At 39.9% G+C, this 25,835-nt stretch overlaps 1 protein-coding gene across 1 annotated transcript; it reads left to right on the top strand.

Moving 5' to 3' along the window:
- The first annotated feature begins 1,725 nt into the window (after positions 1-1,725).
- DBX2 (developing brain homeobox 2) lies at positions 1,726-25,502 on the top strand. Its single transcript, XM_071423561.1, has 4 exons — positions 1,726-2,441; positions 14,279-14,374; positions 18,883-19,070; positions 21,455-25,502. Exons 1-4 carry the CDS (start codon positions 1,898-1,900, stop codon positions 21,776-21,778), a joined length of 1,152 nt encoding a protein of 383 aa, XP_071279662.1. The 5' UTR covers positions 1,726-1,897; the 3' UTR covers positions 21,779-25,502.
- Positions 25,503-25,835: the final 333 nt, after the last annotated feature.

Below are 25,835 nucleotides of genomic sequence, written 5' to 3' on the forward strand. Positions count from 1 at the left end.
GCATGGGTTAAACCCTGGAACTAGAGATGCAACCTGACATGAATTTTTAAGTCATCATGTGGTTGATCACTCTCTCCCATGCAGTCAAATGCTACACATGTTGACGAACCTTTGGGTCTCTTCCAACTCAGAAGTGTGTTGTGTTATATTTCTGTGTGTAGTGCTATATTTCTGTGTGTTGTGCTTATATTTCATAGAAACGTGAAACTTGCTAATCATACTTTACCAAACTACACAGCTGAAATGAACACATTAGTAGCCACTCTGGCATCAAAAGTAGCCTTGGAGGAAACCAAAACTCAAGTCTGTCTTTGAAGGTTACTGTCTCTGACAACCATCATTGCCCTGGTGAATACCTTTTATTCATACAGCACAGCTGGATGGACTAACTGCACATCCCAAGTGTTGAATTATGGTTTTCAGTGTCTCGGGCCCTTGGGAATTCTCTGAGAATTTGATCAGTGAAACTAAAGACAAAATAAATCCTTAAGTGTGAATAAATTTATGAGGTGTAATTGGAAAGGCAGCTACTTGCAATGCTCAGAAGCCAGTGCCCTCCTGACTTGTTTCTTTCCCTTAGAAACATAATTTCTGCACCTTAGACTACAACAATACACAGTAGCTTCAGATGTAGCCTGGGATACAACAGCTTGGATTCTGTCCATTCTACAACAAGAAGCAAGAGTCTCAAAATGCTCATGAGTAAAATACTTGCATTAATATCATTTGATGAAGGCCTTCAGATTTGCCAATAAAAGCGCTCAAGCTGTGGAAATTGTTTCAGCTAAGAATGTATCAGGGCAAAACTATCAGACTCATCTTGGACTTCTTCCTGCTCACAGCCACTGCTGTAAGAAAAGGTCAAACTACATGGGTCTCTGGAATGAAGCAGCCTTTTCAAGTCTTAAGCTCTCATTCACCACATCTTAGTACCAATGGAATTAAGTGCCAAAACTCTAGCAGGACCAACCTACCCTAAGATGTAAAGGAAAGATTCAGACATGTGAGCATCTAATTTATATTCCCCAAGGTATTACTTAGTCCCACTGCAGTTAAGACATCCTTCCCGTTTCTCATCCAAGGGCACAGATGATTCCTCTAGTCCAGCTGGCTTTAGCTTTGAACCACCCTGATGTCCAAGTGTTATGCCTCTGCTGCCATACAAAAATAAGGAACGCACCTCCTGCAGAGGATTTTGCCGGGAATATCCTCAAGATTAGACTGGTGAAGAGCTGCTTTGAAATAAAAGGATTTCTCTGCAAAACAGGAAGATGCTTTCAGGACTTTGGAACAGCATTCACTTTTAACTTTCTGCTTGCATGTTTGAACTGCAAAATGAGACATCTTTTCTATATTACGTGATTTGTAAGCAAATAAAGAAGAATACATGCCAGGAAGTAGAAATGGACTAAGCTATTCCGGACAAAGAATGTTTATGCCCACACAAAGCTTCATCCAACGTCTCGAAAAAAACATGATTAACAGTACTGTGCTGATCTTAATCAGATTTATTAAGACAAATGCTGAAAATCCAGCGTGCATGTTGTGTGTGGGTAACTAAAGGAAAAAAAAAAAAGGCCAGATAAAAATGCCCAGAGGGAGTGAGCTAATGACTATCTTCCCATTACCTCATGGGATCATTAGGTCGACATGATCTCTCCGCGGCCAGCACCGGAGCCACTTCCCCGCCGGGACGGAGGCCAGCGGCCTTTCCCTTCGCCGGCCGTCCCCCCGCACAGGTGCACCCTCAGCGGGAGGCGCGACCCGCCGCCATGTCGGGGCGGGCACGGCGGGACAGCCACCTCGGCTCCCGCCCTGCCCCCTCCCCGGGGGGCTGCTGGGCAAGGCGGCATTGTTGGCCGCGTCCATCACTCCTCGTCCCCGGCTGACATAATGAATGCGCTTGGACACACCTTCCAGCCCGGCGGAGAGGCGCCGCGTCTCCACGGACAGCCTCACCAAACCCTCCGCTCCGCTCCCCGCAGCCCTCGGGGAGGCGCCCCGCCAGCCCGCCCGGCCCCATAGCCCGGCGCCCCGTCCCAGCCCAGTGAGGGGCCGCGGCGGCCGGGCCGGGCTGGGCAGGGCGAGGAGGGTACAAAGTCTCGCTATGCTGCCCAGCGCCCTTTACTGGGACCTGGTGGGCTCTTCGGCTCTCCTCAACCTGCCGGCGGCGCCGGGCTTCGGCAACCTTGGCAAAAGTTTCCTCATCGAGAACTTGCTGCGGGCCGGGGCTCCGAGCCCTGCCCAGCTCCGTCCCCTCCCCGCCAACCCCGTGCCCCTCAAGCTGTGCCCCGCGGCGGAACAAATCAACCCCTCAGGGGGTCCATTCCCGGCAAGATGGGCTTTCCAAGTGCTTAACCCCTCGGCGGCGGACGGCGGCCGCCCGCCAGCGCGGGCCGCGGCGGCGGAGAGAGGCGGCATCTTCCCGCCGGCAGCCACAGGTGAGCGCCGGCCCCTCCCGCGTCCTGCCGCCGGGGAGACGGGAGCGGGAGCGAGGGGCTTGCCGAGGGCTCGGCCCCGCGCTCTGCACGGCGGAGACGGCGGCAGGAGAGGCGCGGCCGCTCCGAGGAGCCCGCAGGCGGCGGCGGGACGCCGAGCCCCGGTGGGTGCCGTGCCGCCGGAGCGCGGCGGGGGCTGCGCCCGGGGCTCCGGCCGAGGGTCTCGCCCTACCGCTGGCAACGGGACGCTTAGAGCAGGTGGTGCGGGCGGCCGGCGCACCTGTGGGTGTAGAGAGCGCAGCAGAGTCCCGCGATGGCCGCGTCGGGTGCTGTTAAACGCCCCTAATCGCAGTTCTTTCAGGTCTTGACGTCCCGCAGACTCCAGAGGTGGTAGAAGCTTCGCCGCCAACAGGCGCTCCGGGAAAGTCTGAAATTCCAAGTTTTGGGAGGAAGGCGAGCGGTCCCATTTCCTAAGTAGCGATAGCTCGGGAGTCAGCAGCCCATTTCCATACACGCCCTGCTTTGCGGGACAGCAAGGCGTGGAGGACCCGGCTCCTCCTGCCAAAAGGAGGATTAAGCCACGTAGAACAGGCAGTTTTCTGGAAGTTTTGACAAAACCAGGGACGGGGGGAAAATAAAAAAGTTTTAAAGAGGTGTAAAGGTGCGTTATCAGCCCGGTGTCACACTGAGAGCCAGCGCCCTGTCGGGCGGTGGGGACCAGCTCGCGGCCGCCGGGGGCCCGCAGGAATCCGTGCCGTAGAATTGGAAACAAACAGGTTTACAAAACCCATCCAGTTTCTTGAATGTGCCGATTTTCGTATAGATACATTTTGTCTGGGCACGAGCAACATACTTTAAGAAACGTGTACTTCTGTTAGTCATGGAACTGATTGTAGTCAATTCATTAAATTTGGTATTAGACTTGCTATCTATATAGTATTTTGCTTTTCTATTAGAATGCATAAATTATTCCAATATTATGCGGTATTTTAAGAATTTTTATTTATGATAGTACAGTTTTAAATGCGTTTAAAATGAAAATCAGACAAGCAGAATTGTATTTAATTAAATCTTTGCGATGTAAAACCAAAAGGTTTGTTTTGAAAACAGAAGTAATTGTTTTCTTTTCAAACATAATTTAATTTCAATTAGATTCTGCAAACTGTTCTTCAAATTTCAAAGTAGTATGTAATCCTTTAGCATTATGTACTTTAGAGGTAGGCAGGAGAGAGTCAAAGTGTACATTAAGGTTTCTGAATGCTCCTGACCTCTCAGGTAAGTGTCACCTTAAGCATATCAGTTACTTAAACGTGTTTAACTAACTATAGGCTAGGCCAGGGAACAGGACAAGTATCATCTTCCTGCAATTTGATGAATATTATCCCTGCCTGCCCTTTGCCCTTACCCTGAAAAAAAGTTCTAGAGAAAATGCTATATTTATTTGTGGAGAGAAGATAGCAGATGCCCCAGCACTCTTATTTGCTAGAGGTAAAGGTATTTTGTTGGGTTTTATTTGTTCTTGTTAGTTTGTTTGACTGGGTTTTTGTTTGTTTGTTTTAAAAAGCTGTGGGTAAATTGCTGCAGAAGTTCCCGAATGCCAAGTTTTGCAAATGCTTGTTTCCAGAATTATTTCTTCTTTTGATTGACCTATAGCAGTAGTTGTGATTTTAGTATGTTAGGTCTGCCTAGCGATTTGGAGTCTAGACCTATGCTTCTTCTCATTTCACAGCTCCCACAGATCTTGGCAAAAGCACCAGGCTCTTAGATTTGAGCAAGGAGAAATACTGGTGTTTCCTCATTCATCTTGCACCCAGAAGAAAATTCTCCTGTGACTGTACACTTGCGACAGTGACTTTTATATTCCAACAGGGATATGTTGATTCTGATCTCACTTGTATGTCTTAAAGTGATGAGGATGCTTAGTTGTCTCAACATTCATAAATTTGAGTTAGATTGGAACTGTCTTGCTGAGCCAGTTTGTGGTTTCTAAGGAGTCTCTTGTCTCTAGTGTAGGCGTATACTGAGGAAACTGTTCAGACCAGACACTGCATTTGTGAGTAGGGCTGGGGTGGTCAGGCTGCTTGTAATGTTTCTTGTTTATACAGTGATAGGGCAAAGGAGCATTTTGGCAGAACAAAAATTTTAGCCTTCAGGGTCTAATGAAGACATTTTGACTAAGGAAGTTGTGCTAGGTAGGGTTTTTTAATTTACTGATTTTTTTTTTTTTTTTTTTTTTAAGAATAAGCTCATATTTGGAACCCCAAAATCACATGGCATTTTGGAAAATCTTTCTCAAAGTCTTTAAAAAGATTATTGAAAATGATAATGCAAGCTTTTTTTTTCAAGAAATCTTTCTGAACTAACAAGTGCTTTATAGATCATGCAGGGACTGAAAGTTCCCTAATAAACTAGCTTCGCATAAGCCAAGTTTTCTTTTATTTTTTTAATTAAAAAAAAAACATAAAGGAAATTGAAAAAGTACCAGACTTTGGAAACAGTATATTACTCATGTGGTCCCAAATTCTGGTGAGGTCACCAAAAGTTCTCAAAAAGAAGGAAGTATAAAATCACACCAGAGACTTAACTGAATAAGCTGCACCTTTTTATATGTATCCACAGTACCTACAAAGGGAAGACTTGAAGAAAGCATTCCATTTTAGAGTACCTTTTAACATAAAAGTGCTAATGAATGTAAATCCTGTATTCTTTCTGTAAATTGGAAAACACTTATCCATGGTGGCAAAAGAGACCAGATGGGTTGGCATTCTTGAGCTGGGCTATCTCATCATGGTAATTTCTCCTTTTGTAACTCCTGAGCAACTGAGTTGTATCAGCAAGTTTCCTACCCAAAATTTACAGGTTTCAAAGTATTAGTTGGACTATTTCAAGTGCTTATCTGCATGTGTATTTTACATACATCTCCTACAAAATTATTGCAAATAAAAAAGTGAACAAGAACTCAGGAAGTGTCACACCCTAAATATTACATCATCTAATGAGCATAGTAGAAATAAATATATTTGCTGTCTGTAAAGGTTTAAATAATCACTTTCCATCACTATATACATGTAAAATTAAATGTAATCATTGTAGGTATTTGAAATTAGTTTGGTTTAATTTAAGAAGAACATGAGCAAAGAGCATGTTACATAAAACTTAGGAAAGAAAAAAAGAAGGAGCATTACTGCTATATGATAAACTCATGAGCCTTCTGCAGTGGTATACCAATTTATACTGGCTTGGGATTACCACAGGCTTTCTAGCACTTCTTCTGAAGCCCCTTTGCTCTGTGCTGTCCTCAATTTCCTCTTGCTAATCTGGGTTTTAGTCCCTTAACTCCAAGCCTATTGTTATATTCTGGATAAATTAGAAGACTTGACAGTTTTCTTCAGTGTTTTCTGACACATAAAAATTGGATGTGAGGATGCTGAGATGCTGTGTCTTGTAGCACAGGTGCTGTAAAGAGGTCTACTTCAAATATATTCTCATGACTTAGTTTCCAGAATTATTGGCTGGCACTAGAGCTGAGTGACCTCCTTGGGAAATGTGAAGTTACTCTGCTACCTGAAATAATTTTTCTAAATATCTCTGCTCTTCTTAAGTAATTTGTCCAGGAGGAGGTTGACAGGAAGTGCTGCACAGTGTGAACATGGTCATGTGGCAAGAATGTGGCTTTCTGCTTTAATTTTGGCATTTTTGTAGATGATCAGAGAAAGGAAATTGAAAACTGCAGCAAAACAAACAGTGAGATAATTCCATTGTAAAACCTGCTGAGAAATTTATCTTAGGGGATTTTTGACTAAAGCATCAGAATACAAGAGAGCAGAATGAAGGACAGCAAGCATAACAAAAAAGAAAACAGAAGAACTATATAGTAAATATAAATTGGACTTCGAGTAAGCATCTATAGATGTACTTAATACATATCCAGATACATTTGTGCTATTGATGTGTCTTTTCTTTCTGTAACATTTGGGTACTTTACATTTTGATGCAGTTATCATCACATTGAGCCAGTGAGATAGGAGAGATTTCTGTTGCGTAGAGGAGAAGCTGGAGCAAAACCAAATGAGGTGACTTACCTGACATAATACAGATAACTGGTAGCATTGCAAGGAAATTAAACCAAATCTTCTGCAGGCTAAGTCTCTGGAAAATGATGTCAATTTTTTCCTTCTCAGGTGATGACACCAATTCTATCCTGAATCAAACATATCTTATTTCTCATATTTAATAAAGTGTCTTGTGTTTCTTTATGACAACCAGGAGGCAATTAAATGACTGAAATTTAAGTGATATTTTTTCATTTTGGACCTCTTCTTAGTGAATTAATGCTTATTAATTATTGATTTCAAGCCAACTGGCAGCCAGGGTGTGTCCTCAAGCGACATGTAACACTAGCTTTCAGTAAAATAAAAGACAGGAAAGAGCCCAATGTTTTGTCTTGACTCATCTAACTCAGGCAAGTTGACTGGCAAGTCTTAGGATTTTCTTGTTTTGTTGGTGTTTTCTGGAGATAGAAAGTTTCTTTGAGGTGGGGAGATCTATTTGGCATCTTTTCTTATTCCCTGATTGCTAGGAGCACTGAGACACTGTGATTGTTTTGAAAGTTTGTCTTTGGAAGCAAAGGAGTTTTTGTAAGTATTAGAAATCACAGACTAGCACGTTTCCTGTTTCCAGTTAACTTTGTGAGCCATTTAATAGAATTGGTCTGGAATGCCCAGCATATTTTAAGAGTGGCTGCAAAATGGCTTTTAAAGGACAAACTGTTGTCCTCATTGTGAGGTTGCCAGAGCTAGACTAGTGCCAGCTCCTCTGCGACCCAGCCGCTAGTCTGGCAGTCTGTGCTCGGTGAGGAGTACGAGCATTGGCTGGACACCGCTCCTTCCTTTGGCTGCTTTCGCGGTGCCGGCTCTTGGAAGGAAGAGGATCCCAAGTTTGGTCCTTGGCAAGATTTAGATACTACCAGAAGATCTCAGAGCTGCACTAGGAAGACAAGTGGTGGAGTTTGTAAAAAAGAAATTGACTGAGTTGAAACCATGGAATCAGTCATGCCTACAGTAACTGAATTAACTTCTGTGAAATATATTTGGTACAGCAGAAAGAGCTGGTCTTCTGAAATCCTGTAGTATATTGCTCATGGGTTTAGAAAACACATGACTGTGGTAAGGATTAATCTCATCAGGCAAACTCAAGTGCAGATTTCAGGTTTTATTGTACTGTGTCTTTATTGTTTTCTGTTAAGAAATCCTCCTAAATTTTGGGAGGTGAATTCTCTGCTTCCATTGCCCTCTGAAGGTGTTTTGCATTCTTTTATAAAGCAGCTCTGCAAAATAATTGATGTTTTACATGGTAGTTTTGTGGTCAGTCATGACCACTCAGCAGAAAAGGGAGTTTGGTTTTTTTCCAATTGAAAACAACTGCAGGTATATAAAGCAGTAAGAGGCTGTATTTTGTTATGTAGACCCTGATATTTATAAAATTATACATCCAAGTATTTTCAGTAACCTGGACTGTGCTTTGAGGTGAGTTGTCACTTTGGAGAAGTGGCCTTTGTTTTGTGCTGAAAAGCTTATGAAAATTTTTCATGAGAGGCTTCTTTTGTCTGTAGTTGTAGCATATAATTCTCTTGAGGTATTCTGAATGTTTGTTGAGAATATTACCTCCTTGTGACTATGTGACCATCTCAAGTTTCAACTTGAAAAAGTATTTCCTTGTACAAATGTAAAAATACTAAACCCGTTTTGTTAAAAAAAAAAAAGAAAAAAGAATTTGCCATGTGTTATTTTTTATTCTAACACTGTTTCTATTATCTTGGGACTTTTGTCTGTTTGGAGCTAGCAATACTGCAACAAGTAAAGACTGCTCCAGGTAAAAAAAGTTGGCTAATCAGTGCATACCCCAGGAATAAATGGTGCATTTTGGCCTCTTGTACAATTTTGAATTAGTGCTGCAACAATGAAAAACCAGTGAAATGTCGACTTGCAGCAGCTGGCCTTAATTTTGCCATGCTTGAGGAAATAATTTCTAAACAAATTGTAATATGTTGAAAATCAAAGAAAATAACTAATGACTTTCTAGCTGAATTTTTACACTTTTACGCTGTACAGATGATAGTATTCTTTTGATGTTACCTATGAGGGACAAGAAGAATGTCATGGCCATTCAGCTGTTTAATAAAAAGTAGGTGTCTTGTCTAAGCTGTAGTCAATAGAAAGAGATGCCTCCAGAGACACGTTCTGTGTCTTCAGTTTTAAGGTGATGAATTGTTATGTAGAGCTACTTCTCTCTTCTTATTGTCTGAACAGGAGGCCCACACAAGGAACTTGGGCAAGACACTGAACTTTTAGACAGAGAACTGACAGTGATGCCTGTTTTAACAAGAACTGGTAATCATAAAGTGCTGAGGCACGCTCGTACATGGGCATCCTGAGGAAGGACAAAGCCAGAAAAAAATTGTAAATCCACAGGTAGATTCCCATCTTCTCAATAGCAAGGCTGTGTAGGAGCAACGGAGAGGGTAAAAGCCACTTTTACTCCTGACATCAGGGTACCCATGGAGTCTTTGGCAAACATTGTGGAGTTTGGTTGTTGCTTTGGGTTGTACACGTGAGATCTGACCATGTATTGTCACAAGCCTCAAGCTGCTGTATTTCCTCAGGTGATGAAAATCATGTACAACAAATTACAACATAATAATTAGGCATGTGAATGATGCCTCTGAAAACTGACAGTGATTAATGTGGTTTCAGATAATCTGCAGTGTGATGCTCTTGGCCATTACATTGCTGTAGATGCAAGTGATGATTATGCTGTTAGCACATTTTAAGCCCATTTTGGGGGCTGCTCTGTCAATTTTTGAAAGCCCCACCACAACCCAGCATAAAAATGTAAGCCCACTCTTTGCATCCATGTTTTGTGTAGGAATTAAAAATATATATATTTAGAACTTTGAAACCCTTTCTCTGAATGTTTGGCAGTTTTTAAAAACTGATCTGTGGCTGCTACTCTGCTTTACCTGTTTGGCTTCACTTCCTTTGAACATTCATGTGGTTGTGTTTTACAGGAATAAATAGGAAGCAAATGGTAACTTTGGGAGTGCAGGAAAGCCAGTTCTGCGGGGTCCTGCACCACAGGCTCTTGCAGGAAGTTTTTCCACTTCCACGTGATGGCAGTTGCTTTTGGGTGGGATATGGCAGTGGCCGCTGCATTGTTCTTGCAGTTGGAGGCTCTTCTTCAGCTGATTGAAATGCTTTGGGGGTGCACAACTGCTGCTGGAACGTTGCACTCTAAAGACAGTAACTGCTAGGGAAAGAGCAGTGACTCATCATGAGGTCCAGGGCTTGTGGTTTGGGAGCAGAAATGCAGCTCAGCTGGATCACTAAGCTGGTAGAGCTACTGTTGGACTGTTTTCAGGGAACTCTTCATGACATGACACTTCCCTGCAGCTTTGCAAAAGCCTGCTTTAAATATTGCCAAGAATGGATGCAAGTAGGAAATTCCAGTTGTGCCCATGTTATGGGCACAAACCATCCAAGGTTCTCAGATGAAATATGATAGTTTTACTGATAATATATTTTAAGTTTCCTGCAAGGGCTGGAACCTAGACATCGTGGTGGAAAGCAGTTCATGTGGACTTAGCATGTTTGAAGAATTGAAGTGTTCACGCAGCTTGAGGTTTCTCTGCTTCTGTTGTTAGTTTTGTTAGCTGGCTCTAGGCAGTTTTCTGAATAATCTTTTTGGAGGTGTTCCAGCTCTCTTCACAGGCTGATACCACATTTTTATCAGTTATCTTTAAACCCCCCCCAACAGACTAGCAGAATGTGCAGTGAAGGAGCCTGTATGGATAATACCAGGAGTTTACCATCAGTTTCACTTTCCCTTAATAGCCATTTTTCCTTCACCCCTTCCCACTTTCCTGATGGCTGATAGCCTACACTCTTTACTGAGTTATTTCACAACAGTAGAATTAGAAAGAGAAAACAGGGTCCTTAATAATAAGCCATTTTCAAAGTTGCATAACTGAGCTGTATTTAGGAACCTTACTCTCAAAATGATGGATAGTTGGAAGGAAAACTTCTGATCCCATTGCCAGTATGACTTTTTCTAATGGAAGGGCTTCTGGATTTATAATATTTTCAAAGCAGACAGTGTCTTTTAAAATATCAGTATCTGAAATGCTTTCTGAGTTTTAGCACTAGATAAGCTTGAAGTCCATTTACATGTTTAGTATTATTTTATTGTCTGTAAAATTATTTCTGTTCACTAAGATAAATGTAGTGAACATTATTACTAGAATTTGCATACAGCGCCAGTATCAAAAGTATTTGTTTTATGAAAAAAACCCAAACCCTAGGTATTTAATACTTTTGTATATATGATCCAATGCATTTTCTTTTAAGGCATATAGTACAGTTTTTGGAGTGCCAAAAGGCACTTACACTTTGATACTTTTCATGCATGTGTGAAGCTAAACCTGTAAAGACTGAGTTTTGTGAAACAATTCCACACAGTTTCGGTTTTATAAAATGAAGATATAAAGCAGAAAAAGGCTTAAGTGTCCTGAATACAAATTATTAGGATTTTGCCCCTGCTTTAAGTTCCTATACGTCTCTGGGAGCAGCAGCTGCCTTTTGGTTACTGTGTACCTCGTTCTGGCCAAAAAATGGCATAATTAATATTCTGACATCTCAGCAATTTTCAGCCTTATGTGAACAGCAAAGAGTGTTTGCTTTAGGTCTCTTATCAACAGATATTGATAGAGTTGCTGTGATGTATGTGAAAAGAAAATAATAGGTAGTGCTTCCTCTATATTGTTCCCAAACTGTATTATTCCATTTCTTCAGGTATAATTTCAGCATAATTCTAGGCAATTTTAATTCTGTTAATGGAGTTTCATACAGGTAGTGGAAGCCATTTAATGTGATGAACTGTGTTGTTTTTATCAAAGATAAAAAATATAAGTATATATATTTATATATACTTGTATAAAATATAAGGATATGTTGAAGCATTAACATTTTTCTGTATGTAGAACTCCCAAGACAGAGTTGAGTATCCCTGTATTATGTCACATTGTTTTTACTGATGTAACTCTGCAGAACTGCTGCATATTGGTTTGAGTGCAACAGCTTCAGTAGATGAAGGGGTGTAGTTTCATGTATGTAATGTAAAATTCACCTGTGCATCAGTATAGCTGCAGCACATTAAAAAGGGTTACAAACTGGACGTACATGTTGGCTATAGGCATAGAGAGACATCATGGCATTGTTTTTTACTCAGGATCTAGACTAAATATTGAGAAGTGAGCTAAGGAACCTCTTTGTTCAAAGTAGGATTTGAGGATTTCACCTGCATTTTACTTCTTAAGCAAATATTCTGCTTCATAGAGATACATGCCCTGCAGGCAAAAAAAGCAGCAGTTGGTTGAAAGAATTAAGTAAAATGCCCAGGTAAGCCAGACTCCTGATTTCCATCAGCTTGAGCGGAATTAGGATCAAGATCTCTTCTGTTTGCGTCATGGTACTGTGCTACTCTATTAAATCATTGTCAGCAACTTCCATGGAAATATATTGCTTGCTTGGAGTTTGCTTAAGCAAACAATTTGCTTAAGTTTTTACTGTGATCCATCTTCAGACCTTTATGCTTGCAGCTTACTTGTTGAGAGATGTAGTGAGTGGAGGAAACTGTCCTTTCCTATTCCTGTCATTACTTGCAGGAACATGCTCTCTATCTGAGTCAATAGCTTGTTCAATTTTGATTTATCCAGGTGTCCTCTGCTTTTATCACATGCCATTATGAACCCCACATTATCAAAACAGAGCAAGGAAGTGGACAGAGTTAAGAAACTACAAGAGGGAATATCAAGGACGGTATAACATGTCTGACAAAAATTGCATGGCATGAATAAGGTGTTGGAGCAATGATTGGAGGGAATAGGACATTATGGCAGCCAAGGAATATCCAATGCACTTAAGAAGAAAGCAAAGGAATGGAGTGTGCCATCTTCTGTATTCTAAGTTATATTTTCAGAGGTGGAGAGTTTTACTTGACTGTAAGGGAAATTTGATAAAAGCACAAGGAATGAGCCTCCCAAGGAAGGGAAGAAAAGCTCCTTCACCTGAGAGTCTGGGAATTTCAGAGGATAAAATATACTGTCCATGACGAGCTCTAATGTTCAGGAGGTTGGCTGATATTTGTCTTCTACAGCTCCTGTGCTTCTTGTGTTACTCAGATTCTTTCCAGCTTCCACACTTCACCATTTGCATCAAAACCCTTTGGATACATGGGATAGGTAGTATTTGGCTGCACGTTCTTGACGCTTTTATGTTTCTAAGGACATGGTTCCACATTTGGTGGTCTTGTGTGGAAAAGAACCTTTAGAATACTAATGCCTGGTGTAAATCGTTCTTTTTTGTAAATGTTTTGCAAGTATATGCCTCAAAACCAGGCAGTTAATTTGTATTTCATTAGAAACAGCAAAATTTCAATAGAAAGCTGCAACAGCAAAATGCTTATCAACTAGTAATTGCAAGTTAATACTTTAAAAAATGTTTAGAGTTAGACTTCTATAGCAATAAATTTTTTACTCTGGGATAACAGCAAATTTAAGGGTCAGGAAACTTATTTTGAGGTCCTAATACATACTTGGAAAATTAATTTTGAATTATCTTTATTTTTAATTGCAGTTGAAAAACTTTTAAAAACTAGCAGCATGGCTTAGATACATGTATCTATTTACTTTTCTTTTTGATTGTTGATTTCTTTTTTTTTTTTTTACCCAAGTCTGCAGTTACTTTTTTTTTTTTAATTTTTTTTTTTTTCTGGAGATTTGGACAGCTACAGTACGGGCTCTAGAGCCACTTATTTTGTGCCTAAACCAAAACAAGAAGTGACATAGACGTTGTGATGCTGATCACATTTTACAAGTGTTCAGTTCTAGCAACGATGTGTCTTTTTCAAAACAAAAAAATATCCCAGATTTCATAGTTGACTAGTACAAGCAGAAATTGATAGGTAATTAAGATTAATGGAAAATCCCATGAGCCTTATAGAAAAAAAAAATAAGGGATAAATAGATAATAAAGACCTTTCCATGATTTGGAAGCTCTTTTTAGATATGAGAGACTGCAATTTAAAAAACTCTGTAAAGAATTTACCAAATATTACCTTATCCTGTGAGTTGACTTTGCAGATTTTTTTGTTGTATCAAGCAGAGCCTTCAGCAAAGTGGTTTATTTAAATTTAGAGCAGTTGTCCAGCAAGACTAAGTTGACAGTCAGAGTAACAGAATCAGGCCCTGTAGTCCGTGCCTGTAGAGCTCAGCTGTTTCATCTCATGGCATTTTATAAATTTTATTCCTAAAGGTTTCTTGTTGAGGACGTTATTGGTTCAAGTGCTGTTAAAAGCATTGGAGTTCCATCTGATTTTTTTTTTGTAAGATGAATGCTTGCTAGAGTTATTTTAAATAACTTTCAGATTCATTATACTCATTATTTCAACAACATATTATTGAAACAATATGTTCAATACCAATATTTAGGAAAACTCCCATAATTACAGCAATTACAGAAGGAAATTTCTAATCTGTAGAGCTTCATTCTTATAAATATAGGGAGAGTTTTGCATATTATAGCTAAGCTACGCATGTAAAATAACCTTGCTAAATTAAAGAGCAATTACTTGGTTTATCATTGTTTGCCTTAAAAATATCACCGTGTTGAAAAAAGGAAAAAGAACTTGTGGGGCAGGACTTTACACACTGACTTTTTGGAGGACTGTTGTTATGAATATCACCTAAGCTCAATGGATAATCAATTAGATCTATGCTTTCTTTGCAGCTCTTTCCAAACACTTTTTTCTCCGAGCCCCGCCATTCTACTCAGCATGCTGCGGTGGGTCCTGTCAGCACCCTGCATCCCCCACTGCTTTTCCAAGTAAGTTTTTATGCTTCATCAGTAATGCTTGAGTTATTCTGTAAACCAAAGCAGCAGGATTTAATGTGTTCTGGAAAACTAATTGGTGATGCAATGGCAGCAGCTAATTCCTTAGTAAAATCACAGCAATCCTATTCAGAGGGTTTCCAAAGATTTATCAAACTTAAGTACACTGAGCAATTGTGAGAGGTTTCTAATGGCATTGAGACACCCAGACAGAGCTAACCTAGGAAAGTGCCTTGTTTTCAGTTTGCTGGAAACAATTCTTTAAAATCAGTAACTCTTTTAAAAATCAGTGTCAATAAACATTTGCAAGTAAGAAAAGAGCTGGAGGATCGTAAAATGCGTGCTGCATTTTAATGTTTGTTTGGGGTGTAAATTATGATTCAGGAAGCTTTAGCACTATTTAAATACAACAATCATTCTTTTTCTAGTAGTCAAATGTGTGCACATGTTTAATTTTGTTTCTCTTTTTTAATTATAATGTAAAAAATTGAAGAAGTATGTTAAAGAGAATTTTGACAAGTGTTCACTATCCATTCAGGATTAAGAGTCCATTCAATCCAAAACTAAATTTAACCTTGATTGGGAAGATTGCACACCAAAGTTGTAAGAATGGACAGTCATGATTTTGTGCTTAGGGCTCAGGAATGAAAACAGAAGGGGCATTTCCTCTTTCTTCAAAACAGAAAAAAAAGCACAAATTTATTGTCAAATCCAAATGAAAAGTGGAGCTTATATGTGCTCTGGCATATACTTTTTTATCACAGTTGCATTCAAACCATTCCTGACTAAAGTGCATGCTTTTTATGAATGTTTCAGAAGGGCAGTTGCTAAGTTGAATGATTCTTGACAAGTGAGGCAGCAAATGCTGGCAGTTTAATGAGCTGCAAGTTTCTGAGCACCTCTTTAGGGGGCTGACACTTTCCCACAGAGCGTTTTACATGGCCTCGGCTCTCCCACAATGGCTGACAGCACCATGACCAATCACCACTTTCACTTTACTCATCCACACGCGACCTCACCACAATTTTTCACTGTGCAGATGAACTTTAGGAACCATTTCACATTGAAAAGGCCTGGGCAAGGGTCAGTTGCCCTTTTGTATGGCCATAAAGCAATACTCTATGTGCCAGTCTTTTCTCCTGTCTCACATTCCAAGAGATTTTCTGGACACCATTTAAAGCACTTGACTGAAAAATAAAGCAGTGAATGAAACTGACTTTTATAGACTCATTCTAGCTCATCTTCCCATATAACCCTGTCTACCTGAAAAGGGATTTAGTGGATGAGCTGAGTGTATACAGGGACTTGCTGAATACATAGGCCCATTATCAACTGTGGGGATTGTTTATTAACCAGGACTGATACACTAGTATTTTGGAAGTGACCTATTAATTGTCCATTTAACTAGAATGTATTGAATTCTAATGAAAAAATGGAAACCATGACTAAAGCTTTTACTTGCTCCTTCAAGGTGGTCTCTGCCATGAAGGCAAATGAAGATTGTTCCACAGATTAAGGGGACATTTATCACTATATATTAGGATACAAAGGAAAGACTTAACAAAAATCAAATAAGTAACATAGGAAATAGTTGGTCACATTTATGTCAGCAGAACATTAAACCTGCTGCATGTTCAGAGTGACGAGCTGCAAACTGACATATTTAATTTTGCTGGAATTGTTGAAATGTATAAATGACTGCCTCTCCTGCTGCACTGGAAAGGTCTATAATCCGCAAACTGAAATTTAGTTTTTGTGTAACAGTTGGAGTGCATTTTAGAATATGGCTTATTTAAAAAAAATTCTCTAGGCTACCCAGTTGGTGGTAGGTTTCAGATTTTTTGTTCCATAGGCTGTTTGTTAATGCTTCTGAGCATTCTGCTCATCATTAAATTTTGTTCAGTTAATCTTTTAAAATCCATCACATATTGTGCCTTAGAGTGTAAAGATGCCTCACTATTAGTCTAATATAGGTGTTAAGATGGACCCTACATACTGCCTGCACAGGAATTAATTGGTGCCTTGAGGCTTCAGCAGGAGGTTGTTTCCTTGCTGATTGACTGTTAACAACCAGCCAGGCAAGACAAATTTTAAGGGGTCACATAATTTGGCATCCTCTGTCCTTGGCTGACAACTCCATTGTGGAACGGAGGCCGGGAGGCAAGGACCAGCCCTGTTACGCCTCTTCCTTTGCTGGTGTCTCTCATCCCACCGTGGGGATGAGAGAAGATACCAGTTCTGCTGCTGGCTCAGACTGTACCTTCCAGTAAAGCTGAGAATGCTGACAATTCAGCAGAAACTACTCAGAGGCTACCTGGAAAAAGGTACCTAAATTCACTAAGTTTGAGAAGAAAGAGAGAAAACGTGCATGAGGAAGGAAGGCTCCCAGCTTGCTCCCAGTTTTGTAGACGTGATTGGAGCATGCAGTGAGGGTTATGAAGGGGCTCTGCAGTCCCCAGAGAAATACCATCCTGGCTTGCCCTTCCATTGTGGTATTTCGACTTTTGTCCTGCAGATGGTTTATTGTGATTTGGATGAAGTCTGACTGTGTATCACAGTGTAATAAATATCAGGACATTAACCAGTAGGCTATGATTTTTGTATCTGGTCTTAGATAAAATTTTGAAAATTGAAGTACATCTATATAGATTAAGGATTATTTATACTGTAACATTGCAAATCATAATAATTATTTTTTACCACATGCTGTCATGAGTGACAAATAAAAACATCTTGATTTCTTGACATGAAAAGTTCAAGAAAAGAATTGACAGAATGCAATGGGCTCTAAATCAGTAACGTTTCACAGGAGTAGTTTTATTTTAGGGAATAATCATTGTACACTTGCTCAGCTTCTCATGCTCTGCTCTACTGGTCAGAGCTGGAAGCAGGATGCAGGGGCAGTGTAAGTAATATCAATATCATGTGTTACCAGTAACATATGGCTACAAAAGTATTTAGTCAACTTTGCAAGACACAGATATACACTTCAGTTTCTCATCATTATACTACAATATCCTCAGTATATGTGTGTTTGTTTTTCTGTGGGTGTTTAAAGATACATATACCCATGTGTATATATATATGTATAATAAACAGAAGTTGAAATGTGGTGTAGCCCCAAGGACAGTTTGTGGAAGCTGCATCTGGATTTCATTAGTATTTTCAAGAGCACTATATAAATTGAAAAAATGTATGTCATTTCCCCACCCACCCCATTACAGCTGACTAGAATAGATAGACTTCTACACAAAAAAAAAGTTTAGTATTTTAGAAAATCTGATTTTCAGGGAGAATTTGCTTTTGGCTTTGATACGAATTTGTGGGAATTGAGCAGCAGCACACCTTCGCCGCTGCTGTAACTGTAAGCTGGGAGGGCAGTCTAGGCCCGTGGACTCGAGAAGGTGGTGGACAGCAAGAGGGCAGCTTGCATCTGAATTGCCACTCCTACAGCAAGATTGTAGGTGCCAGTGGCTGTACAGCCATGGCACAGGTTTCTGAGCCAAAGTGCAGCTGTTTCCTGGCCTTCTTGCATCTCCCTAATTATCACATGCCCTGCTTGATGACAGGCCCTATTCAACTGATCCCTGCTCCTGCTTCCTGAGTATTTGAGGAAGCTGGAAGCATATGAAGCCTCACCAAGGACTGCTTCTCATACATCATATCTTCCTAGAGAAGAGGGAGCATGGGAAAGCACTATGGCTTTAGGTTTTATTGGGTGTGAGGAACGCGAGAGATTTATCTTGGGATTTCTGTGCTCTTTGTGTAAACAGTTCTACTTCTTCACTGCAGCTCTGTCCCCCAGCTTTGAGGCTGTTTTCCAGGGTAGGGCTCCCTCTAGGCGTGCATTAAGGGGATATGATTGGATACACTGAAAGCTGCCCTGCCAGGACTTGGTATGAGATGTCAAAGGATTAGAAACCAGGCTGAAAGAAGTAAGTCCAAGTACTCTCCAAATCCTCTAATACAAAAATTGCTGTAGTTTCCAGAATAACTAAGTGAATGACCAGGGATTTTCTGAGAAATAGATCACCCTGAAACTCTTTCATTAGTTAAAAAAAAAAAATAGAGGAAAGCCTACTTAGTTTCTTTGAATCACTATTACAGACCACTTTTATCTCATTTTACATTCCACACAAGGAGTAAATAAACTCATAGGAAAACTTGTTACAGTTTACTCAGTGGTGATGACAGGCAAAGAAAAGTGAAGTTCCTCCCTGACTGTATTTGAATTTTGCAGTTGCCTCTGTCCTAATATTCCTTTATGAACTCATCTGATTTTCTTTGTACCATGTCAGGGGGAGACTCTTGACTACTGACAGCACCTCTATATCCAAGTGAGGATTTAATCCTTAATGAGCATGACTGAAGCATTACAACACACTTACAACACCAACAAATCAAAAGTGGGACAAGAGTCTGCAAACATTATAATGAACAGCACTTAATATTTCTCTGATATGTGCTAGATGTTTTGGGAAATTCTCATCTATTTCCAACAGGGGAGGAAAGTGTGCTGCCTCTTCTGACCCAAGAGTCTAACTCCAAATCCCGGAGAGGCATATTAAGAAGAGCTGTCTTTTCTGAAGACCAGAGGAAAGCTTTGGAGAAAATGTTCCAGAAGCAGAAGTATATTAGTAAAACAGACAGGAAGAAACTGGCCCTTAACCTGGGTCTAAAGGAGTCTCAGGTAAGAAATGTACTTTTGGGGAGAAATCTTTAAAATTACTTTGAAGGAGGAAAACTGAACAGTGCAGGGGCAGCCCTGAGCTCTTTTACCTGCAAAGACCTCAGTAAACCAATGGCAGTTTAAACTAGGGAATACTTGAACAGTTTCCTGGTTTATTTTCTGTTTGTGTACATTCAAAACTTGATGGCTCCATTTTCACACAAAGAAACATGACCACTGTGTTTCACTTCCAACTCCCTTTGTTTTTCGCTGTCTGACAGAGCTCCCTTGGAAGCTTTGGATGGAGCATAGTAGGGAACTATGCTCCATCCCACTGCTCTAAAGGCAAAACATGAGAGCATAGATCATTCCTTCATTCCACCCTTTGCACTCACAAATGAACAACTAGGGACAAGGCAGTCAACAGCACTTCCTCTGGAACTGTTCTGCAACAGACAGGCAATCATCCCTATGGAAAGACACTTGACTGCACAAAGAGATTTTTAGAGCTGAGAGATACCATAAGAAATAAAACTTTGCAGGGTGACCTGCTAAAACACTCCCACTTTACTTCCCAATTCCCATTTCATGGGATTTTTTGCATGAGTCTGAGTTGGTCTGCTGCAGGATTTTAGAGTTTAGCTGAGGGTCTAATGCCTCCAGTGAGCTGCTTTGACTGAACAGCTGCATTAATAGTGGTGCTGAGCAGCAGTAGCACAATCGGGAATCTTTGGGCCCTCGCCTATCTGCAGATAAAAACATAGGAAAAGTGCCTGGCTTGAAGAGCGCAAAATCTGAAAGAAGCTGGGAGGAAAAAGTTTGTGAGGGCATGTAACAGCAGAAAATGAACATGGTAGTTGCTGACAGGTAGGATTCTGAAGGTGCTGGAGTAGATGCAGCCCTCTAGATTGCAGATGAAATACTGAGACGTGACAGTACAATTTTGTTTCTTTGAATGCAGTAAGATTGAAAGTGCTTAAGATACATCTGCAGAAGCTATCTTGGGACAGAAAAGCCTGAGAGTGGTGATGAGAACTCTTGTCATCTCTATCTTGGAGATTTTCAGAACTTGAAAAGACTCTCAACAATTTGATCTAACTTTGCAGTTGGCTCCAGTTTGCACGGGAGGTTAGATCTGGTGGTCTGTGGTGGTTCCTTGCAACCTGATGACTCTGACACTGTTGCAAGCACTGCAGCAATAAACACAGAAACAAGCAGAGTGTGGTGTTTCTCAGTGTGATGTACAGAACTGTAATCTCTGCAGTAAAACTATTGCAATCAAAATGTACAATTGCACTCAGCAGTGTGCTGCCTAAGAAATTTCCCAAAATGTAGTCAAATTCCTAGTATTACAGTTATTTCCTTGAGATTATTTTCTGTGCTCATGTTATTCAAGAGAGCTTGGGTGTGTAAAAAATTATGTAATGATAGATAGATAACCACTACCACTACAAGAATATAATTTTGTGATAGTGACAGACCAGATGATATTTGTCTCTTTTTTTATTCCCCCCGTGAAAGGAAGAGAAGTTTCTGTGAAGGTTACTTCTTCAATTTTCTGATCAGTTGTGCTGGAGGAACAGTACCTGTCATCTAAGACAATGATTCTCAAACCTTTGTCTTCATATCAAGTATCTGAATACTAGACCTAAATGCAAATGTTTAAGGGAAAAGAGAACACAATCTGAATAATTTGATTGATCACCCTTACCTTTCTTCTCTTCATGTAAAACCAGTTCCTGGTTGTATATTCCCCCAAGCTTTCCCCAGCATTTCATAAATGCCTTTGAATGCTTGTATTAAGAATTGCAACTCAAAGTTTTTGAAAAGTTGATTTTATCTCAAAATCACATGAGTTCTAGGCAACTCCTGGAAAACTGTAGTCAGGCAGACAAAATGTCTCTAAATCCTCAATCCTGTCTCCTATGTCACAACACACTTTTCTGTATGGCCAAGCTGATTTTAGCTATGTTTGTGAAAGGGACAGTCATGCTTCTTACAGCCTGTACTTAATAGAGGCCCTCACACCACCAGTCATATCACTTAGTTTCTTTAATGATGATACTAATTTTCTCTGGGAATTCTCTTCTGTCAAGAAGGATGTTGCTTGTAGGAAACTCTTCTATCCCTAGCTATTGGGCTGTCCATTTTCCACTCTAAGCTAAGTAATTTATTGTAGGTGGTGAAAGTCAAGGCAAATATTTGTATTTGTTCCAGGTGTAGTAAATAGTGATGGGAAAATCCTCAGATAATATCAGTCAGCTGGCTTCACTGGTTCTCTACTGTAACAACAAATAAGGAAGGAATGTGAAACTAAGAGGATGAAAAGGAAAAAAACACTTGTTAGGGCAAAGTTGTTTAAAGCAAAGAATAATAATAATAAACTCTTGTTAATTTGCAAACAGGTGAAAATCTGGTTTCAGAATCGAAGGATGAAATGGCGAAACTCCAAAGAAAAAGAAGTGCTTTCTAACAGGTGCCTCCAAGAAGAAGGTCTTCAGGAGAACTACCTCTCACGATCCACCATGAATTTTACCTCCCCATGCCCATCTGTGTGGGAAATGTCTGAAGAGCGGGCCAGTCTAAGGTGGAGGGAGAATTCTCCAGGAAATTCTGAAAGACTGACTGCTACACAACCACCTCCAAGAGCAAATTCATTGCAGAGCCCACTCTATTTGTATCCTGACCAAGACACTGCAAACAAGGCATCATCAAGTGTAAAGGAGTAGGGGCAGTTTGTAAATGGAGTGGCAGAGTGCAGGCTTCAAATGAGTGGTCTTTTAAGATTAACAATATTTGAACATTGTAAAGCTAACTAGTTTATGCTTCAAAAATATGCTAAAGTCTAACACCATTAAAATTACAAACAACTAATGACTAAAGAAGTATTCTTCAATATTCAGTTTTTTCTTGTGTCCTTTCCAGTCTTGTACTGACCTTAAAAGTAAAATAGGAACTGATGGTAAGTAAAATGAAGTGAAGAACATGAAGCTGAATTTGTGCTCTGATTTATACATCTGCACTGTATGTGATGCTAGTTAAAAACACACTAACAGAGAATCACTTTTATCTCTCATTGTAGTCAGACCAATTAATTTCATCTGTGCATGAGATAAAAAGAGCTCGTATCTCAAGACAGTAAGTGGTTTTGGGTTCTTTTAGAAATTTATTAAATAACACAATAGATTCATATGGACAAATACAAGCATTTTGGTGTGTTTTCTCCATCTGTCTTTACATATGTCAGTATTCAATTAGCTTTAAATAGTATGGTCACAGGTCTGATAACTGATAACCTTGGTAAAGTTATGCAATAATAAAAGGCAACCAACCTAAAATGTTCCATGTTTAAGTAACTCTGATGAGAGTGTGTACTGGAAAGTGCAGTTCACTGGCTTCTGTCTTTCTGTCCTGCATGAATCTACTAGCATTCTTAACTTTGAATTGCAGTGTCTTTTTTTTGGCTGTTGGTAGAGTCTTTTGTATTTCAAAACTGTAATGACAGTGTGCAGAATTGTAGCCAAAAATGCAGTAAGCAACAGATGCATAACTGGAAAAATTGCTACTACAGCCAGTTCAGAAAATTACTTATGGAGATGATCTACCAATAGTGGCATTATTCCTGGCTTACTGTTGTTTAAACTGGCACCAGTAAGGACACGTTAGCATATATCTGTATCAAAGTCAGGACAGTATTCTGTGTAATACAAGTAGCCTCAAATATTATTAAAGCTACTTAAAATTATTTGCTTGCTTAATCCAATTTAAGGAGGTCAGTCTATGAATTTAGGTGTATCTTTCTTTGTTTTATTTGCAAATCTTTATAGCTCAAAATGGGAGCATAGCATTCATTTTCTTTTTCATACATTTGTGGATGCCTTTATTGAGAAGAGAGACTAAAGATATTTTATCTTACAGGCAAAACCTTATGGAGAACATTATGTTTTTATAGGGACTATTTTCTTTCTGGCTTTGATACATTTTATAGGTGAAAGATTATGATAATCTAGTCTGGCTTTTCTTATCATATATGCCTCGAATGTTTCTGATTATTCTGATTATTCTTGCCTTGAGCTTCAAATATTTTGAACTGTATTGTATATCTTCCAAAAAGCCGTGCAATTGTTGTAGAGTAAGTTGTTATTTAATGTTTTACCTTTTGATAGATGATTTACTATTCCCCTTGCTATATTATCTGGGAGGTGAAGTTTGGATATATCTGCAGCTAAAAATCTTGAGATTGCAATGATGATCCTTGTATCATTTATGCACGATAAGGTGAGTTTTGTACCTTGCCTTGTGCATGTCCTGCTGTCTCAGTGGCCAAATTTGCAATCCTGGTCTTTCATTATGTGGCATTCCTTGCATGTGATTTCCTCTGCTTGATTTAAAGAAAAAACAAATTACAGAAGAATTAAGAAGTTATATCTTCCTGCATTTACAAATCTTCATTAGTGTAAGCTGTCTCAACACCTACCTTCAGAAAGCCCTTGAACACATGTTATATACTGGTCAGTAATGAGAGAAGTTTATTCCTCTCTTGCAATTGAAATCCCGGAACCAACTCAGATTCTGCAGGAAACATAAGGTGGGGAGGAGAACAGACAGATTGTGTATACATGGGGATGAATTTGGTGTTGAAGTCCTGCCCTGTTTGGCCAGCTCCTGCCTGAAGAGCCAGCTAAGGTTAGTAGCCCAGATGGTTGTGAAATTGCATTGCAGTATTTGCAGAGTACCATCTAATGATCAGGTGGTGGTGTATATATATGTGCATCTATTCATCAGTGCTTCCCATTTTGGAGGAAATCTGTATGATAGGGGTGGTGGGGTTTTTTAATCTCACCTTTAATGGAAAGGGAGCCTTCCCAGCTGCTCATATTATTTTACTGCAAGTCAATGAAGCCTCAGTGCTAGAAGCAACACTTTTGGAGATGGGAGATGCGATTCAGAATGCTCCTTGGGAAATTCTTTCAGTTCACGGTGTTGCAAGCACAAAATGTGAACTACTGTCAAAACTGAGCTGATGTGCTGAACAGAATACATCTGAAGGCTGTCTCACTGAGGCAAAGATCAAGCAAGGCTCATGCAGCATTGGTTTTGCAATTGTAATATTACAGGTGTTTTAAATTCAACAAGTTCTGGTTTCACTGTAGCCTGTTAAAACTTAAACCATTTCAAGGTTCTCCGAATCTCTTAACACCTCCTATCAGTGTTCTTACTCTACAGCTAGACTGAAGTTTCAGTATGCCAGATAAAAGTTTTTTTATCTGAAAATGCTGACCAAGGTTTTTAAAAAACCCTAAAGTATACATCCACATCTTGAATTATATCTAAAATAGTCTGATTAAATTATTATTTGGGCCCATGAAACACAAAATTTTGATTCCTCTGATTTTGTGCTAAATAAAAGAGAAGTTTCTCTTCAGTCCATACTGTGAAAACTTGGTAAATGAGAAATAGCACCCTGTACAAATACAAAAATATATTTACAGTGCCAGTCTTTTCTTTGTGAAGGATCAAGTGGTGTTTGGTTTCTTCAAATACAGTATGCCTACTAATTTTAGAAAGAACGAAGAGAGCACAAGTATGCAAAGTGCCCAGCAGATACTTGAACTGCTTCATAACAGACACAGTGCAGAGGTGAAAGGTGTAGTGCAACTGGTAGATACCAGTGCTACTTGGATTTCACAGATTTGACCTGGTAGATGATCTTGCAGCATGGTTGTAGGGTATTTGAGGTATTTCCTGTGTGTAGCATTTTGAGACTTTGGTTACCAGCTGTGGAGTATTATGATGGACATTTATTGAGATCCTGGGACTGGGGAGAGTTTGGGTACCACAAATTGCAAACCACAGTTAAAAACCTCATCTCTTCAGAGGCTGCAAACAAAGCAGATACTTATACTCACTGGGCACCTCTCTGTTTGTTCTGGCAACTTATCAATGCTAATGTAATACAGAATACAACAAGGACAGAGAGGAAAGGCTGAGACTCAGTACTCGCTTTGTTAACTGAGCTGCGAACTTCCATGTTCTCAGGCTGTGCTGCTGACACAGAGATCTCACTGCCCAGCCCAGCAGCCTCAGGAACAGAAGAGACTTTTCTCATCCCACCTATTGACAATCCTCTGTACGGGTCTGAATGTGGATCTTGAAAGTGTGTTCTTAAAGACAGGGAGAGGAGCTTCCCTGATACCTAAGAAGAGGCTGCTGATTTCCTTCGAAGCTCTTGACTTTTAAAATGTATCACAATGCAGATTTTTGCAGTCTGTATTAGACACAGCCGCAGTCATATTTTACTGCATGTGAACAGCTGTGAGCCTGTGAACGTGAAAGACCAGCTAGCTCCTCCATGCACCTCATATAACATTGTTAAAAACTGGATTTTTAACAGGTGTGTCAGCACTTAAACTTTAGATGTATATATTTACAGTATAAAATGATTTTCTGAAAGTTACCTTGTTTTTATTGATCCTTTGCCAAACAGGAATCAAGTATTATGATCTGCTGAGAACAAGGCTGCTTTAAGGCACAAAACTGCATTACTAACTTCAGTGTCAGAACAGTAGTACAAAGGTCAAATGTCACTCCTGAGCTGCAGTAATACATCAGATTTGTTTTATCTGCTGTGATTTACTAGTACTGGGTTTTAAATACCAGTTGCCATCACTGTAGCCACACAGCTCCTCTGATGAATGTATGTTCTGCAGTCAAAAGACTGACATAAATTAAGTGCATTCACATGCTTCAGCACCCTCTACCATCTAGACTGTTACTGATTTTCAC

The sequence above is a fragment of the Agelaius tricolor genome, unplaced genomic scaffold (assembly GCF_023055355.1).
Source record: "Agelaius tricolor isolate 1412-34295 unplaced genomic scaffold, bAgeTri1.0.p SCAF_3, whole genome shotgun sequence".
NCBI classification, from domain to species: Eukaryota; Metazoa; Chordata; class Aves; order Passeriformes; family Icteridae; genus Agelaius; species Agelaius tricolor.

What these genes read in the sequence shown, in the direction of transcription:
- DBX2 (XM_071423561.1), top strand. Translation starts at nt 1,898, where the DNA reads ATGCGCTTGGACACACCTTCCAGCCCGGCGGAGAGGCGCCGCGTCTCC. An exon ending in ATCCCCCACTGCTTTTCCAA is followed by an intron (nt 14,375 to 18,882) that starts GTAAGTTTTTAT and finishes TATTTCCAACAG; the next exon opens with GGGAGGAAAGTGTGCTGCCT. An exon ending in TGGGTCTAAAGGAGTCTCAG is followed by an intron (nt 19,071 to 21,454) that starts GTAAGAAATGTA and finishes ATTTGCAAACAG; the next exon opens with GTGAAAATCTGGTTTCAGAA.